This window comes from Acinonyx jubatus, chromosome D4 (assembly GCF_027475565.1).
Source record: "Acinonyx jubatus isolate Ajub_Pintada_27869175 chromosome D4, VMU_Ajub_asm_v1.0, whole genome shotgun sequence".
NCBI lineage: Eukaryota > Metazoa > Chordata > Mammalia > Carnivora > Felidae > Acinonyx > Acinonyx jubatus.
The window spans coordinates 2,395,105-2,410,884 of record NC_069391.1 but is presented as its reverse complement, the minus strand read 5'-3'; the positions used below and the strand labels follow the sequence as shown (position 1 = coordinate 2,410,884).

General features: G+C 60.1%; 1 protein-coding gene across 8 annotated transcripts in view; it reads left to right on the top strand.

Moving 5' to 3' along the window:
• The window catches only part of SARDH (sarcosine dehydrogenase), a 62,267-nt gene extending 50,166 nt beyond the window's left edge, over positions 1–12,101 (top strand). For all 8 annotated transcript variants that reach the window (XM_053204408.1, XM_053204407.1, XM_053204411.1 and 5 more), the window contains 4 exons: positions 6,550–6,712; positions 7,203–7,371; positions 9,001–9,136; positions 10,605–12,101. In XM_053204408.1, coding sequence (XP_053060383.1) covers positions 6,550–6,712; positions 7,203–7,371; positions 9,001–9,136; positions 10,605–10,730 — 594 coding nt within the window. In that variant the 3' untranslated portion in view covers positions 10,731–12,101. The remainder of the gene's footprint in view (positions 1–6,549; positions 6,713–7,202; positions 7,372–9,000; positions 9,137–10,604) is intronic.
• Positions 12,102–15,780: the final 3,679 nt, after the last annotated feature.

Sequence of the window (15,780 nt, the reverse complement as noted above, 5' to 3'; positions counted from 1 at the left end):
GCCCTGAAGGTCAAGTTTTTGACGTGTGATTTGAGCATCATACCTTTTATTTATTCTTATTCTTGGAAATTGGTTTGCACATCCTCTCCTCTCCCACACCCCCACCCCCTTCACCATGCCCCCCAACTCCTGCCATCACCACTATCTTCGTTACCATAATCACCGTCCCCAGAGCCACCACCCCCACTGCACACCCAGCCTTCTGGACCAGACCGCTGGGGGAAATTGCACATCCCCCCTGCAGATAGATCATTATTAGAATCGAGGATGTCTTGGGAGCCTCCAGGGAGGTTGAAAAATGAAGATCCTTGAACCTATTGCAACATTTTCTCCCCTTTTCCTGGGGGTTCAGGACGCCAGCCCCCTGCAGAGGGCCGCCCATGCTCTGATCTCTGCCCACCCCCTGCCTCCAGGGTCCCTGGGAATCCTCATTTATGTAAGAGATGGCTGAGTTGGGAGGATGTGCATGGGGTGTTGGGGGTGCTGTTACACAACCAAATGCCTGGAAACTTGTAAGACTGCCATGAGCTAATGTGATCTGAAAAGGTTGGACATGCTGGCCTGAGTCCGTGGGCACAGCTGCCGGAGCCCTCCTGCGATATTTACCCGGAAAGGCACACTCCGGGCTTGTTCTGGTGACGCACGTGCCCAGGGCATCCCACGGGAGCCACGTGGCCTCCCCTGCCCAGGGGCCCCTGTGTGGCCTTTGATCTGAGCCGAGGCGGCGGCCCAGCACCTCCCCGGACTCCCGTCCCGTCCACGGAAAGCCGGCAGGAGCGCCCTGAGTCACCAAGCATGGAGGCAAGCTCCTGGATCACGTCTTGCTAGAACCCAAGCACCCAACAATCTTCGAGTGAGTCCGTCAGGGCAGAGAGTGTGGATCTTACGGCACCCGCACGGGCTCTCCACTTGGAAACCCTGGCGGGGCCCCCCCGTGCTGCCCGCTTCCCAGTTGCGAGGCCTCCCCCAAGTACTGGGTGGGCTGGCGCCAGCAGGAGAGCCACGGTGAAATCTGTAGGAAGACTAGTGAGCCACAGTGAAATCACCAGCAGCGGGAGGAGCATTTACACCACGGAAAGTGCTCAGTGCTACAGAACACCCCCCTACCCCACCCCGGGAGATGATTATCAAACATTTCCCGGGACATCAGCGGGCCTGGGGCAAGCGACCAAACTCCCCCTGAGTCCCCGCTTCCTTATTTGGGCCGGTAACACCACTTCCCCCGTGGTGAGCACCCTGCCTGGGGCTTTATGGGGATGATTCTATGGAGTGCTCCCGTGAGCCTATGAAGGACATACGGGTTTTTATTTTTTTAAATTTTTTAATGTTTATTTATTTGTGAGAGAGAGAGAGAGAGAGGGAGAGGGAGAGGGGGAACCACAGAATCCAAAGCAGGTTCCAGGCTCTGAGTTGTCAGCACAGGGCCCGTCGCGGGGCTCGAACCCACGAACCGAGAGATGGTGCCTGAGCCAAAGTTGAACCCTTGACCCACTGAGCCCTCCTCCCAGGTGCCCCAATGAAGGACATACTGTTATCATCCTGGACTTGCAGAAGAGACTCAGAGGGACATCAGTCACCAGGGGACTTTTTATTTACTTATTTATTTTTTTTATTTTTATTTTTAAAAGTTTATTTTTTTTTGAAGGGGGAGGAGCAGGGGGGGAGAGAGAGAGAGAGAGAGAGGGGGAGAGGACGAGGGAAAGAATCTTAAGCCAACCTCCATGCTTTGCCCAACACAGGACTCAATCCCACGAACTGTGAGATCACGACCTGAGCGGAAATCAAGAGTCGGACATTCGACTGACTGAGCCGCCCAGGTGCCCCTGGGGACTCAGATTTAAACCCGAGCTCACGCTCTCGGCCACCATGGTGCCTGCCGCTTCTGTGGGTGGCTGGCCCGTCATGGACCGGTGTCAGCACGAGCGTCTGCTGCCCTTCCCTTGCTCCTGGCACCCAAAACATTAAGAAAGCCAGTCACCCAGTCCCCCTGGGCTTTAGGTGCCCATCCATGGGGAAAAGGGTGTTTGTTCTGTTCTTACCATTTTAACCTTTTTAAAGCATGTAGTTCAGTAGTAGTAGTAACTGGATTCACATTGTTGTGCAACAGATTTCCAGGACTTTTTCATCTGGCAAAACTGAGACTCCATATCAATTAAACACCAACCCCCATTTGCCCTGTCCCCAGCTCCTGGTAACCACCAGCTACCTTCCGTCTCTATGAGTGTGACTAGTTTAATTCCATGGAAGTGGAATTATATAGGACTTGCCTTTTTGTGTCTGGCTTATCTCACTTAGCACGATGGCCTCAAGGTTCATCCGTGTTGTAGCAGGTGTCAAAATCTCCTTCCTTTTATTGGATGATAATATTCCATTGTATGGATAGACCCCAGTTCTATTTATCCTTTCCTCGTTTCTCAGTCGGGTTGTTTTGTTGGTGTTGAGTTGTAGGGGTTCTTTATGTATGCTTGTTATTAACCCCTTATTACATATATGATTTGTAAATATTTCCTCCCCCTCTGTAGGTTGTCTTTTCACTGTTGGCTGTTTCCTTCGATGCACAGACATTTTCGTGTTTGATGTAGCCCCCATTTGACTAATTTTGCTTTTTGTTACCTGTGCCTTTGGTGTCATATGCAAGAAATCATCGCCAAGTCCAATGTCATGAAACTTTCCCCTGTTTCTCCTGGGAGTTTTACAGTTCTAAGACGTACAGTGAGGTCTTTAATCCATTTTGAGTTAATGTTCGTATATGGCGCAAATGCGGCTTCATTCTTCCACATGTGAAGGTCCAGTTTTCCCAACACGTTTGTTGAAGAGACTGTCCCTTCCCCATTGAGTGGTCTCGGCAGCCTTGCTGGAGATCGTTTGGCCACACACGTGAAGGTTTATTTCTGGGCCCACTTTTCTATTCCATTGGTTTGTTTGTCTGATTTTATGCCAGTACCACACGCTTTTCGATTACGGGAGCTTTGTAGTTAGTTTTGGAATCGGGAACGGCAAGTTTTGCAGCCTTACTCATTTTCAAGATTGCTTTGGCTGTGTGAGGTCCCTTGAGATTCCATATGAATGCTAGGATGGATGTTTCTATTTCTGCAAAAAGTGTCCCTGGGATTCTGATAGGGATACAGTGAATCTGCACATCGCGTTGGGTAGTATTGATATCATAATGATACTGTGTTCCAATCCATGAACATGGGATGTCTTCCCATTTATTCATACCTTTTTTCGTTTCTTTCGGCAAAGTTTGGTAGACTTCGGTGTAGACGTCTTTTACCTCCATAGTTAGGTTTCTTTTTAAGTATGTTGTTCATTTTGATACTATTATAAATGGGGTTTTTTAAAAATTTCCTTTTTGGATTGTTCATTGCTAAGGTATAAAAACCCCATTGATTTTTGTGTGTTGATTTTGAGCCTGTGTTTATTAATTCCAACAGTATCTTGGGGGGCCTTTAGGGTGAGAGAAGCGTCCTGATTTAAGGTCCTTCCTGATGACCTTCCATGATTTTGTGACTTCATCCAGGGCCTGTGGCTCCTGTAAGAGAGTGGGGCTCTCTTTTGCAAGGGGGTTTGCCTCGGTTTGGGGCTTGCTTTTGAAGGCAGTCCAACCCAGTCTTTGCTGGCAGGTGACTGTGTCCCAGGCACCATGCTTCCCCTGAACCTGATGATCAGAAGCACTGTCCTCTCCCATCTATCAGATGGGGACACTGAGGCAGGGAGGAGAGACTGACCAGAGCCCATGATCCAGATATCCTCATTTTTAGCTTTTCCTCTTTATTGTGTGTCCCTGCTCAGAAGAAATGAGCACCCCCTCCCCCAAATCCACTGCTTCAGTGGAAACAAATGCAAGATGTCTTGAAAACCAGCAATTCTGTGAACTTAGGAATGCACCTGGGCTTCCCCAAACTCCTCAATTTGCCAGAAGCAGAGGCCCATCTGCCCCTGTTTTACTCCATCGTTTGGGAAGTATTTATTTAGCACCTACTGTGTGCTGAGCCTGTGCACAAGGGTGCAGTAGAGAGCCAGGCAGCCGGCCCCTGGCCCCGGGGAGTGGGGCAGGGGGTGGGGGTGGGGTTCCTGGGAGCCGTGGAAGAGGCTGGGAAGAGGCTTTCCACCGATGAAATCACGGAACCCCAGGGCCTGACCCTCTCACTTAACTGGGACCGTGTGTGTCTGACACGAACCTGGGCCATTAATGGGGGAGCTTTAAAAATGATTTTTCCTATTTCAAAATGAGATTGGCTTTGAGCCCCAAGCTCCTCCGTGGGCTGTCTAAAATTAGAACCCCGTTGACAGGCAGTCTTTGTCAGGGGCCCACGGCTTGCACTAGGGAAGCAGGGAAATGTCAACAGTACGTTTTCTGTGTCGGTTGTGAGTTTTTTGAGAGGCCTGGGCAAATGGCAACTCAGAGCAAATGTTCACTGTTTCCAGAGCTTTCAGAATCCAACCCCTCGGCAGCAATGTGATTAAAGTGTCAGGTTCGTGAGGAGCTGGGTCTGTGCTCGGGAGAGTGGCCTCTGCCCCCTCCTGTGTAGACAGTAATCCAGTTGGAGCGGCACAGGCTCGCAGCAGCGATGGGGTAGGCTCCTTCCTCCCCGTGAGCTCTGCACTTTGCTGTACTTTCCATGTCCCTCTTGTGACAAGGACGGTCCTGGAGCTGCGGGCTCAGGCCTTACCCCCGGGGACACCGTGGACTCGAGGATTTGCCCGAAGGCCAGGAAGCAGGCACTGTGGCTGGGTTGTAAATGACCAGTAAGCAAACCAACCATACAGGACAGGTCACAGGCCAGCGGGCAGGGCGCTGCCCGCTGCTGGCTGTGGCCCCCACACAGCCGCCAGCCTGGTACCCAGAGGCCAGCTGCCCCATCAGAGACGCGTGGCGCCTCTGGGCCTCTGTTTTGCATCATCCCCTGGATGTTATTTACATGGGTCTCTGCCACCATGTGAGAGAAGTGCTCCAGTGACAGAATTGTGTGCAGAACGTGGCCCAGGGAACACTGTGTCAACAGCACTGTCCTCTCCGGGGCGTTGGGGACGCACAGTCCCTTGCTGGCCCCTGGGACCCAGCTGTCACTGAAGTGGTCCTCACAAAGGTCCTTTCGACCCCACTGTATGCCCCTCTCTCTCCGTCCTCCCCTGCGCACCTGCTCCAGCTCGGCGCCCTGGCCCCTGCTCTCCGGGAAGGCCTGTCTGCAGCGGGAAGCTCTGTCACCTGCCAGCCGGGCCGGGCCCTCCCAGGCAGGCACCTTCCTGCCCAACACTTGCCCACCCTGAGCGTGGTTGCCAGAGACCTGGCTTGTGCTTCTGGCTCTGGCCTTCTAAGACTCCAGGCCGGCGCAGGGACGGGGGTGGGGGCAGAGGCTGTGTGTGTCTTCAGAGCCCAGCATCTGGCCAAGGCTGACCAGGCCGGGGAGCAATCCCAGTGCCGACTCAGCACCTGTCTGCTTCCCCTCTTGATGTGTCAGAACCCATCGGGTGCAGCCACGGTGACCCCTGAGCTGGGCCACCGACCTCCCAGCAGCTTCCCCTCACAGACAGACCCCAGAGCTTCTTTTTTATTTTTAAGTGATTGATTGATTGGTGTTTCTTTTTGAAAGAGAGAGAGAGACAAAGAGACAGAGAGGGACAGAGTGCAAGCTGGGGAGGGACACAGAAAAGAGGGAGACACAGAATCCGAATCAGGCTCCAGGCTCCGAGCGGTCAGCACAAAGCCCTACGCGGGGCTCGAACTCAAAAACCGTGAGATCGTGACCCGAGCTGAAGTCGGATGCTTAACCAACAGAGCCCCCAGGCGCCCCAGACCTCAGAGCTTCTTAAAACAGACAGAGCCGGGCTCCTGATCCCATTTACAGATGGCGAAATTGAGGCCAGAGGGAGGCCAGGAGACTTGCCAAAGGTCGCTGTGGTGACTGAATGGTGGCCTCCAAAATAGGTGCCTGCGTCCTAGCCCCCCGCCCAGAGCCCGAGTGTGGCCTCAGTGAGACGTAGTGTCTTTGACGTTGTGACTCAGGTAAGAATCTTAAGACAGGATCGTCCAGGACCAGGGTGGATCTTGGCTCCAGTGAAAAGTGTCCTGATAAGAGACCAAAGTAGACAAGACACAGAGGAGAAGCCGTGTGACACAGAGACTGGAGGGATGTGACCACAAGCCCAGGAAGCACCTGTGGCTGGAGGAGGCAGGAAGGACCCTCCCCCAGAGCTTCTGGGGGGAGCACGGAGTGCTGCCACCTTGATTTGGGGCCTCAAGCCTCCAGAACTGGGAGAGAACACACTTCTGCTCCTCTAAGTCCCCGGTCTGTGGCCATTTGCTACGGCTGCCCCGGGACACGTGCACAGTGACTTAAAAGAGTGAGGCCTGGGAACCGTGTGTCCGCTTTCTCCTGCTCCCAGTGCTGACACCCCTCTTTCCCCCTAGAGATTTCCAGAGCAGTCTGGAGCTCTGTCCTTGGAGACCCCATCCTTGGGTGCTGGGCGGCCAGGGCCGGGGCCAGCTAGTGAGAATGGTGACAGTAGGCGCTCGACCTGGGTCTGAGTCGTGCCCTGTGCCCCCAGGTGCGGGCCATGAGGCTCTCCTTCGTGGGGGAGCTGGGCTGGGAGCTTCATGTGCCCAAGCCAGCCTGTGTGCCCGTGTACCGGGCTGTGATGGCCGCAGGCACCAAGCACGGCCTCGTCAACGCCGGGTACCGGGCCATCGACTCCCTGAGCATCGAGAAAGGTGTGTGTGGGGCCCACAGGGCGCCCCCGGGCTGCCCGGAGCCACGCTGCAGGTGGGGGGGTGGGGGGTGTCGGCCCCTGTGCTTCTTCCCTGCCCCACTCCCCTTCCCGCCTGCCCCTTTCTGTCGGCCTCCCCAGCCTTCCCCCCACCAACCCCTGCACTGCCCACAGACCGTGGCTTCCACGCAGGCCTGGGGCCGGGGCTGGGGTCCCTGACAGCAGCACTTGGAGGGCGAGGGGGAGGGGTGCTTGCCCAGCCTTGGGGGGGCGGGGCCGGAGCTGGATTTGGACTGGGTGCCTGGGTTTCCCCAGGGGGTTGGAAGGATGTGAGGGCAGGGCTGCTCGGGTCCCTCCCTGACAGCTCACCGGCAGGGCAGAGGCTGGAAGGGGCATCTGCTCCCGGGGCCTCGCCCAGGGGACCTTCTGCAGGTGCAGGAGGAGCCCGCCCCCCACGTCTGCTGGGCACCGACCCCAAGGTGTCCTCCCCGCAGGCTACCGGCACTGGCACGCAGACCTGCGCCCCGACGACAGCCCCCTGGAGGCGGGCTTGGCCTTCACCTGTAAGCTCAAGTCAGCGGTCCCCTTCCTGGGGCGGGAGGCCCTGGAGAAGCAGCGGGCCGAGGGCCTCCGCCGACGTCTGGTGTGCTTCACGGTGGACGAGTGAGTGGCCCGTGGTCCTGCGTCTGTCCGTCCAGTAGGACGGGGTCAGCAGGGCCCGAGGGGACCCGGGGGGGGCTGGGACACACCCTGCTCACACACAGCTTTAGAAAGACAAAGGTGCCGCCAGGCCACCTCCCGTGGGTGGACCCGGGCTGAGGGCCCAGCTTCCCGGTCACTGTGTGGTGACTTCTCACCATGTTCCGGTTAAATCCCCCCCACGACAGATGGTGGAGGGAAGGCCAGGCCGCGGCCTGGAGACCTGGGGTGCCAAGGGACAGGGTAACCCAGCCGCAGGAAGGAGAGCCCGTTCCGGGGACCCGACCCCTCCACTTGCCCCCGGAGCGGGGGAGCTCTGAGCAGGTGGCTCAGTTATGTCCTCGGGATCTGGCCCGTGCTGTCCCAGGATTCCACCTGGGCGGTGACTCTGAAATGACAGTCCCAGGCTGGTGTCTTCGCGGGAACCTGGGTAGCAACGGTCTCCAGGACGGCGGCTCGACTTCGCTGATTTGCGGCTGACAGGCTCCCACGAACGCGGCCATTCTCACAGATTTCTGGAGCCATCAACAGAAGTGTCAGGGGACATGAGGGGGGGCACAGGGGGAGCCGCGCTGTGGCTTGTCATCGCCCTGCTGCTTCTCCCCGGGCTCCGGTCAGACCGGCCCCCCCGCACGCCGCTTGTCCACCTGCTGGGGAGCAGCCCAGGCTCCAGTTTGGGGGTGCAGACGGAGCAGAGCCCTGCGGAGCCCCTCTGCCACCTGGCCCTCCGGGAAGCACCTGCAGCCTGATGTCTGTCTGGCTCCGGGAGCCTCCGATGCACCCGCCACAGCCCTCCGGCCCCGCTCGGGTGTTCTCTGCAGGGCCACCAAGGCAGCCAGGGCGGTTCCGGTCCTGAGGAAGGACACGGCCAGGATGCCCCCTACCCCGGCCTGTTTCCTCACGTGCAAACAGCATGTGCCCCACAGGACCGGGTGGGACGAAAGGGCAGGGATTTGTCGTGGAACCGCCGTCTGTCCCACCCTCTTCCCTCATTCACTCGGGGCCCAGAGCCAGAGGCCCCCACGCCTCGTCCCCGCGCCTTTGCCCAGGGCAGGATCCACACTGCTGTGCCACCCTCTCCTGGGGGGCGGCCGGCCCCGGGCACCCGTCAGGCTCTCCACAAACACCGACCCAACACCCAGAGGCACGAGTCTGCAGGGATTTGCACTAAATATGCCAGGCACTTCCGGGCGCTGGAGCATCTGTGATTGTAGTCTCATCTCTGCGCTTTCTCTTCTGAATTTTCAGAAATGTTATAGTCTGCATTCATGCTAAAGAAAAGTCCTTTTGATAGATAATGCAGCGTTCTGTGGAGGAAGAACCACGGTAAAACAAGCCTCGGGGGCATAAGGCTTTCAATTATTCAGAAGTCAAGGAAAAGCAAGTTAAACGGCGGGCCTTTCCCAAATACCTGGGGTCTGTCCCTGCAGACGCAGAAGTCAGGGCCCGGCAGTGGTCTGTTCTCGTTCGGGCATCCGCTTGGACGCTGTGCCTGGCGACCTGGGGGCCAGGCACTGGGATGGCTCCAGGCCCCAGGGCGCGGGTCTCCCCCCTGGGGGCTCCGGGGCCCCAGCTCTCTCTTGCTTCTTCCAGAAAAGTGCCCATGTTCGGCCTGGAGGCCATCTGGAGAAACGGCCAGGTGGTAGGCCATGTCCGGAGGGCTGACTTTGGGTTTGCCGTGGACAAGACTCTCGCCTACGGCTACATCCGGGACCCCAGCGGCCAGTCGGTGAGTCCGCCCCACCCCCCACCCTGGCTCTGCCCAGGGAAGCTCGGCTCCCCGTCAGGCTCCCTGTCAGCGCCCCAGTGCCGCCTGTACCCCTGCGCCATGCTGGACCTGGGCGACCGGGCGCGGCGAGGTCGCGGTTGATGGGGCCGCGTCTCTGGCGGGGTCAGTGGCTAGTTCTGTATTTTCTCTCTGAAAAAATCCGACTTTGGGAGCTCCAGGCTTCTCTTGGTCAGAAAGAGGCTCTGGGCCAGGGCTAACGCCCTCTGCTCCTGGAGCCAGAGACCCAAACCTCGAGGCTGGGGTGGGCGCCAGGGAGAGCAGAGGCCTGGACCTCATCCTCCCAAGAGCGCATTCCTCTCCTCTCTTTCCTTGTCCCACATGTGCCTGCACACGCATGTACGCACACGTGTACTCGCGTACGGACACATGCAGCCATAGACACGTTTTGCCACGTGACCATTTGTAAACCCCAGTGACCCGCACTGAGCCCGGCTCCTCCCTGCACATCGGCAGGGGGCGCAGAGGCAGAGAAAGGGCCCATTGAGGGCCTGCAGGGGTCAGAGCCCGGGGAGGGGGCTCGAAGCACTGGCCAGACTGGCTGGCTGGTCACGAGGGTGTCAGTGGCATGGGCTGGACGCCGTGACGCGAGCGAGTAGGGGGAGGAGCTCACTGCCGTAGCACCTTTGTGGCTGGGCCTGCTTGCCTTGCTCCCTGGAGTTCTGCACCAGCCCTGTGGCAGCTGGGAAACTGAGGCGCTGAAAGGCTCTGGCCGTGGGGGCTGAGATGCTCACCCAGTCGGGGCTGAGCTTTCCAGCCTCAGCCTTAGACACTCGGAGGACCCCAGGCTGCAGCTCCCCCCATGTGCGGCCAGCAGAGGCCCCAGAGGGAGATCCACTTGGAAGAATGAGCAAGGAGGAGGCGGTGTGAGTCAGACCAGCCCAGGCAGGGGTGCCAGGGACGTGCCGGGCCTGGCATGTAGGCCTGCGCAGGGGGCTCCCACCCTGGGCCTCTGGGGGTCCTGGGACCCGGGCTGCCTGTCCTGCATTGCTAGGAGAGAAGAGATCTCTAGGAGCAGAGCCCACGGTGCCTTGCCCACGGCTGGCTGGCCCTGGGTGCGGCCCCTGTACTGAGAGGGCAGGGTCCCCATGCGGAGCCAGTGTGCCCAGGGTCTAGGGACACGGTCCTTTTCCTGTTCCCCGGTTTCGCAGGGATCCACACTTTCTGCAGCTGGAGGTGTCCCCACGGGCTGCCAGCCCGCGGCTCTGCTGGGGCCCCAGGCGGTCAAGTCCAATCAGGGCTCCTACGGGCTCAGGGCGGTTGTTGGGTTCAGAGGAGGGCCCGTGGCGCAGAGATGGGTTCGCCCAGAGGGAACAGGTGAGGCCGAGCCCGCCCTCCGGGAAGCAGGTAGATAGGAGCCCAGCACCCACCAGGTAACGGGTGACCCACACCCCCTCGTGTTCTGCAACAGGTCTCTCTGGACTTTGTGAAGAGTGGTGACTATGCTCTGGAGCGGATGGGGGTGGCCTACCCTGCCCGGGCTCACCTGAAGTCTCCCTTCGACCCTGACAACAAGAGGGTGAAGGGAATCTACTGACCCCGCCCCCCCCCGCGGGGCGGAGCCTCGGGGCATCAGGAGGCTGAGACCTGCTCCGTCCCTTGCTGACCCTCCCCACGGGGCCCGCCGCCCTGGCCCAGGACTGGACCCGGCCAGAGCAGGGGTCCTCCCCGCCCTCCTAGTGCAGAGCTGCTCGCCCCCCAAACAGATACCACCCGAGCGGACAGGAGACCCAGAGGGCCTGTCCTATGGTCACTGACCAGAGGCTGGCCTCTAGTCCACCCCTACCCCCCAAAACAAAGCTGCAAGGTCTTGGGCTCAGGGAGCGTGCCATGTGGCCCTCTAGAAGCTTCTGAGAAGGTGCGTAGTTAACCCCTAGTAAGCCCAGTATAGAAGCAGGGAAGCAAAGGGATGTGCCTGGTATCCCAGGCCTGCCTGACGAGCGGACTGTCCAGAGCAGAGCACCACTGGACAGTTTCCAGGTGCATCTGGAATTAGGGGCAGAGTGAGGATTGTTTAGTACTGTCTGCCTCGGGCGCAGTTTAAAGGCAGAGAACAGGGGTGCCAGCTTGGCTGGGTCCCTGCGGCCAGGCCGTTGGGCAGGATGGTCCGTTCCCCAGAGGCTGGCAGAGGAGGGGATCCAGGAAGCCAATTCTTCCTGCCTTGACCTGTTTCTCACACGGGAAAGCGTTCTGAGCACCACCAGCTGGTGAAATAGGTGAGCAGAAGCAGGGCGTGGGAGGGGTGGGTCTCACATCGGTGCCCTCCCTTGCCCATGCAGAAGCCCCACCTCCTGCCTCAGTTTCCCCAAGAGCACTTTGTTCGCTAGGTCCGTGAAGGAATGGCATGTTGCCGGGTGAGAACCCAACAGACCCCTCCTGCCTTGTGGCCTCTGTCCTTGCTTTGTGACTGGGACGTGGCTCCCGCCTCCCCGCTCTCTCCACTTGTGGCCCCGGGGAAGGGCCTCGCACAGGGTCTTTAAAGGGGGTGACTCCCCTGCACCCCATCTCTGGGCCTTCAGAGCTCTCTAACATCTGCCTGCGTGACCCTCCTCCCTGCCTTCCTGGCCAGGATAAGCGTGTGTCCCGCCCCGTGCCCCCGTCCCCGGTCCTTCCCCCGTCACCTCTCTGGCTCACCCCAGCAGGATCTCGGCGCCCACCGGGCAGCCCGGGGGCAGCCCATGCGGCCTTGCCCGGCATGCCTGACTCTCTGGGGAGCAGAAGGTGGCGGGTGTGGGGGGGACAAGGAGGACAGGGTCCCCTCAGACGCTCGCAGGAAGCCACATGGTCACTGGGGCAGGGGGCAGTCCCTGGCGAGCCCTGGCTGCTTTCAGATGCTCACATAGTACACAGCCCCACCGTGGACCGCGCTGGAACAGGTCAGGCTAATAAAGTCGAAGTCGTGGGAAGATGTTTGGGTTTCACATGGCCTTTGGAAAGCTCTTCGGCCCCCTCGCCAGACCACAGGCTGCGGAGCTTGGGCCTCCAGGGCTTTGCGCGCCTCCGGCAGAGGAGACCCGGAGACCTGTAGCCTCTCGGCTCACACGCAGGCCTGGCTCCCACGTGAGAGAGTCTGGGGGAAGCCCAGTGGACCCCGAGGGGCCAGAAGTGGAGAGGAGGGGAGACGGCTTCCCGGAAGGCCTGGCCTGCTTCCCCGGGCTCCGCGGTTTGGCCCCAGAGCCCTGGATTGGGCCGGGATACGTGTTCCCCCCACAGCCTGTCCTGGGTAGGGGGAGGCTAAGTGTGAGGGGCAGGGGGCGATCCAGGTTCCCATCTGACCACTCCCTCAGGGGCTGAGCTCAGAGACAGGAGCTTTGACTCGAGCCCTCGCTGTTGGTACGTTTGCTTCTCTGCCGCGGGGAAATAACCCGGCCCCTCCGGGGAGGGCATCGGGTCACCACGTGGGAGAGGCCAAGGAGCCACCTCCCAGGCTCTCCTGCCAGCCGCAGGAAGGTCCAGGCAGGGCCACAGCCCCGGGCGTGCAGCCTCGGTGGCTTAAGGCAGGGTGCGTGTGTTCCCACGCCAGTGTCCCCGGACCAGTCCTCTCTCACCCCCGGTCTAGACACCTGTTGCCCTGTTTTTGAAGGTTTTACTGGACGACGACACCATGGCCCTCACGGTGGCTGAGCACCGCCTTTCAGGAACTCTGGGCTGAGCTTGGCTGGGAGTCGAGAGGAGAGGGGCCCTCAGACTCAACCTGTGTGCTGGCCCCAGCCGTCCCTGGAGCTCAGGGGGCCCCGGGGCGGGGGGCGCAGTGCCCCCCCGGGAGGGCAGGTGGGGAGGCCCCTGCTTATGTGCCGGTCTTGCTGGGCTGCCGGAGACGGCTCGGGTCCGCAGTGGCTCGTGCATCAGGCGGCTGGCCCACCACCTCTGGTCTTCCAGGGGTGAGTGGGGAGGAGCCCAGCTGGCAGGGAGGAGGTGCCCGCCTCCCCAGGGGGGACCAACGGCCCTGGCAGTAGAATGCCCGGGTGACTCCCAGCTCACTCCATTCCCAGGTGCCTCACATGCCCGGAGCTGGCACGCGCCCTCCTCCCTCCAGCACGGCAGATAGAACAACGGAAGTGCTGGGGAAAGAGAGGCGCTAGAATCATACCCCGAGTGACTGTGGACAAGCAGCCCATCGTGTGCTAAGGTCCTGGGGTGGGTCTGACCTGCCGTGTGTGACCAGGGCCAAGATCATGCCTCATCTGGGCCTCAGCCAGGCCATTTGCAAATGGGAGGTGGGGAGGGGGGGCAAGGTCCTTATGTTCCCCACCCTGCCCCAGCTTGGGGACACCCCCGGTGGGGCTCCTGCCTGCCGAGGACCCTCCCTGCTCCGGTGGGAGCACCGTCTAGTCCAGATGGGGCCTGAGTGCTCATCTCATCCCCACACCCACCATGAGAGGATGCGCAAGAGGCCAGGGGCACCTGGGCACAGGACGAGGGGTGGGAAGACAGCGTGTGCCGCAGCATCAGGCCTCCGGGCTGCCGGCCTGGTTCTTCTGAACGAGTCCTGGTGTCCCTCACCGTCTCAGTTTCTAGCATTTGCCGGTGAATCTCCTCGGCTCTCCCCTCTGGGCACATCTGGAGCCTGACCCCCTCTCCCGCCCCCACGGCTACCACCTGGCTCCTGGTTACTGCACCGGCCTCCACCGGCCACTGCCTCCCCCCTGCAGCCTCTCTGGCCTCTCAACTTCCCGCGGCCCCCCCCCACCCCCGCTCAGCCTTGCCCGCCTCCCCCCTGTTCCCCACCGCACTGCACCTCGCGGCCTTTGCTCTCTCGGACTCCCCTCCTCACCTCCTTCAGGACTTTAGCGTCACTTTCTCCTTTCCCAACAAGCCTGTCCCCAGTGGCCACCCACATGTCCCGCTCTGCTCGATGCTCACTGCTATCTGTATATTGTTCGCTTCCTTATTGTCTGTTGACCATCTGTACCCTCCCCCCCACCCATGAAAGCCGGGAGGGCCCCACGTTCTGTTCAGGGTCCAGCCCCAGAGCCTCCCCCAGGGCCTGCCCCACAGCTGGGACTAGATGAGTAGCTCAGACCAGAGGCAGGAGAGGGGAGGGTGGGGGGGGTGGCGAGACCCAGGACCGCGGGGACTGGGGGACAGTGGGGCCACTTCGGGGGCAACTGTGATGCTCCTGAGTCCGTTCTGGGTCCAGACCTCCTCTGTTTATGAGCAAATGTGCTGAGGGCGGCTTCCTCACCCCATTCAAGTCAGGTTTTCAAGGGGGCCACCACACCCCCCCCCAAGTTCCGAATCTCAGAGGGAGAGCTTCCTGGATTCTAGTCTAGAATCTTCCCTCGAAGGCTCCCCGAGTCCCTGTTAGGAATCTTCCACAAAAACAGAAGTTTCTGGCCTGGGACTCCCGGGACACAGCGGGCTGCCTTCCATCCCAGAACCTCCCAAAAAATCAGGGAAACGTGGAGTGTGTGCGTGAGGCTGGTGGGTGTGTGTGGAGAAAATAGAACGGTGTGTGTCCCGGGGAGACTGTTGGTGGTTTTCAGTGCGTGTCACAAGGGCTAGAGGGGGACTAAACGGGGGTGCTTTGTAATCAGAAGCTTTGTCTTTCACTGCAGCGGAGTGGAGAGAAGGTGGGGGCACCAGGGATCCTTGGGACTCAGTTTCTCCGTCCGCACGACAGGCTGGGTGGGCAGGGGCCGGGGACCAGGAGAGCCATTGGCAGCTGGGGGAGCCTGTCCCTGCGGGGCATTTGGGGACCTGTGGGAGCATTCTGCTGGTCACGATGGGGGGCGCTGCTGAGGCTTTGCACGGGGCGGGGGTGGGGGCCCAGGAGGCCAATCCTTCTGCAGCGTGAAGGACCATCCGGCTGCTCTTTGCAGAGCCAGCCGGGGCCGGGCCCGGGCCCGCTGCGGCCCATCGGGCGTGTGTCCCCCCCTCCCCACCGCTCAGTGAGGCTGGTGCTGTCTGGGACCGCAGCCCCGGGGGGCAGCGCAGCCCGGGGGAACCTGCTGCGATGAGCCAGTGCACTCTATCTGTGCAGTATCGCAGCCACATGTAGCTGCAATGTGGCAGGTGTGACCGAGAACCCAAATGTTCCCTTGTATATCATTTTGATTCATTGAAAATTATGCTTGAATAGCCACATGAGGCCCCTGGCCACCGGGCAGCACAGCCCTGGAGCGTCCTGGGGCCAGCTCAGGCAGATACACCAGGTCTGGCTGGAGCCTGCAAACTGAGAACGCCCACCCCCCGCGCCGCCCCCCTCCGGACCCTCTCAGCATCAATCCTGCGTGAGCACACCTCGGCCTGGGACTCAGGTCACTTCACAGCTGCCCGCTCATGCCACCCTCGCAACCCCTGCCCCTCAATGGGCAGCAAGGGAGACGGGCCCAGAGAAGGAAAGCGGCTGGCCCAGGGCCACACAGCAGAGAGAGGAATGGGAACCCAGGCTGCTAGACCCTCACTCTTCCTCCACTGGACTGCTCAGAAGAGCCCCGAGGGTCATTCGAGGGGCTTGGACCAAAGTAGTACCCTCGCCCTGACGGGCTGCTTTTAGGTAATAAACCATTTCTCCCAGATGCCCTTGCCAAGTCCTTGCGGGGCACAGGGATGGTGCCTGTTGCCCAAGGAAATGGAGGTGGAGA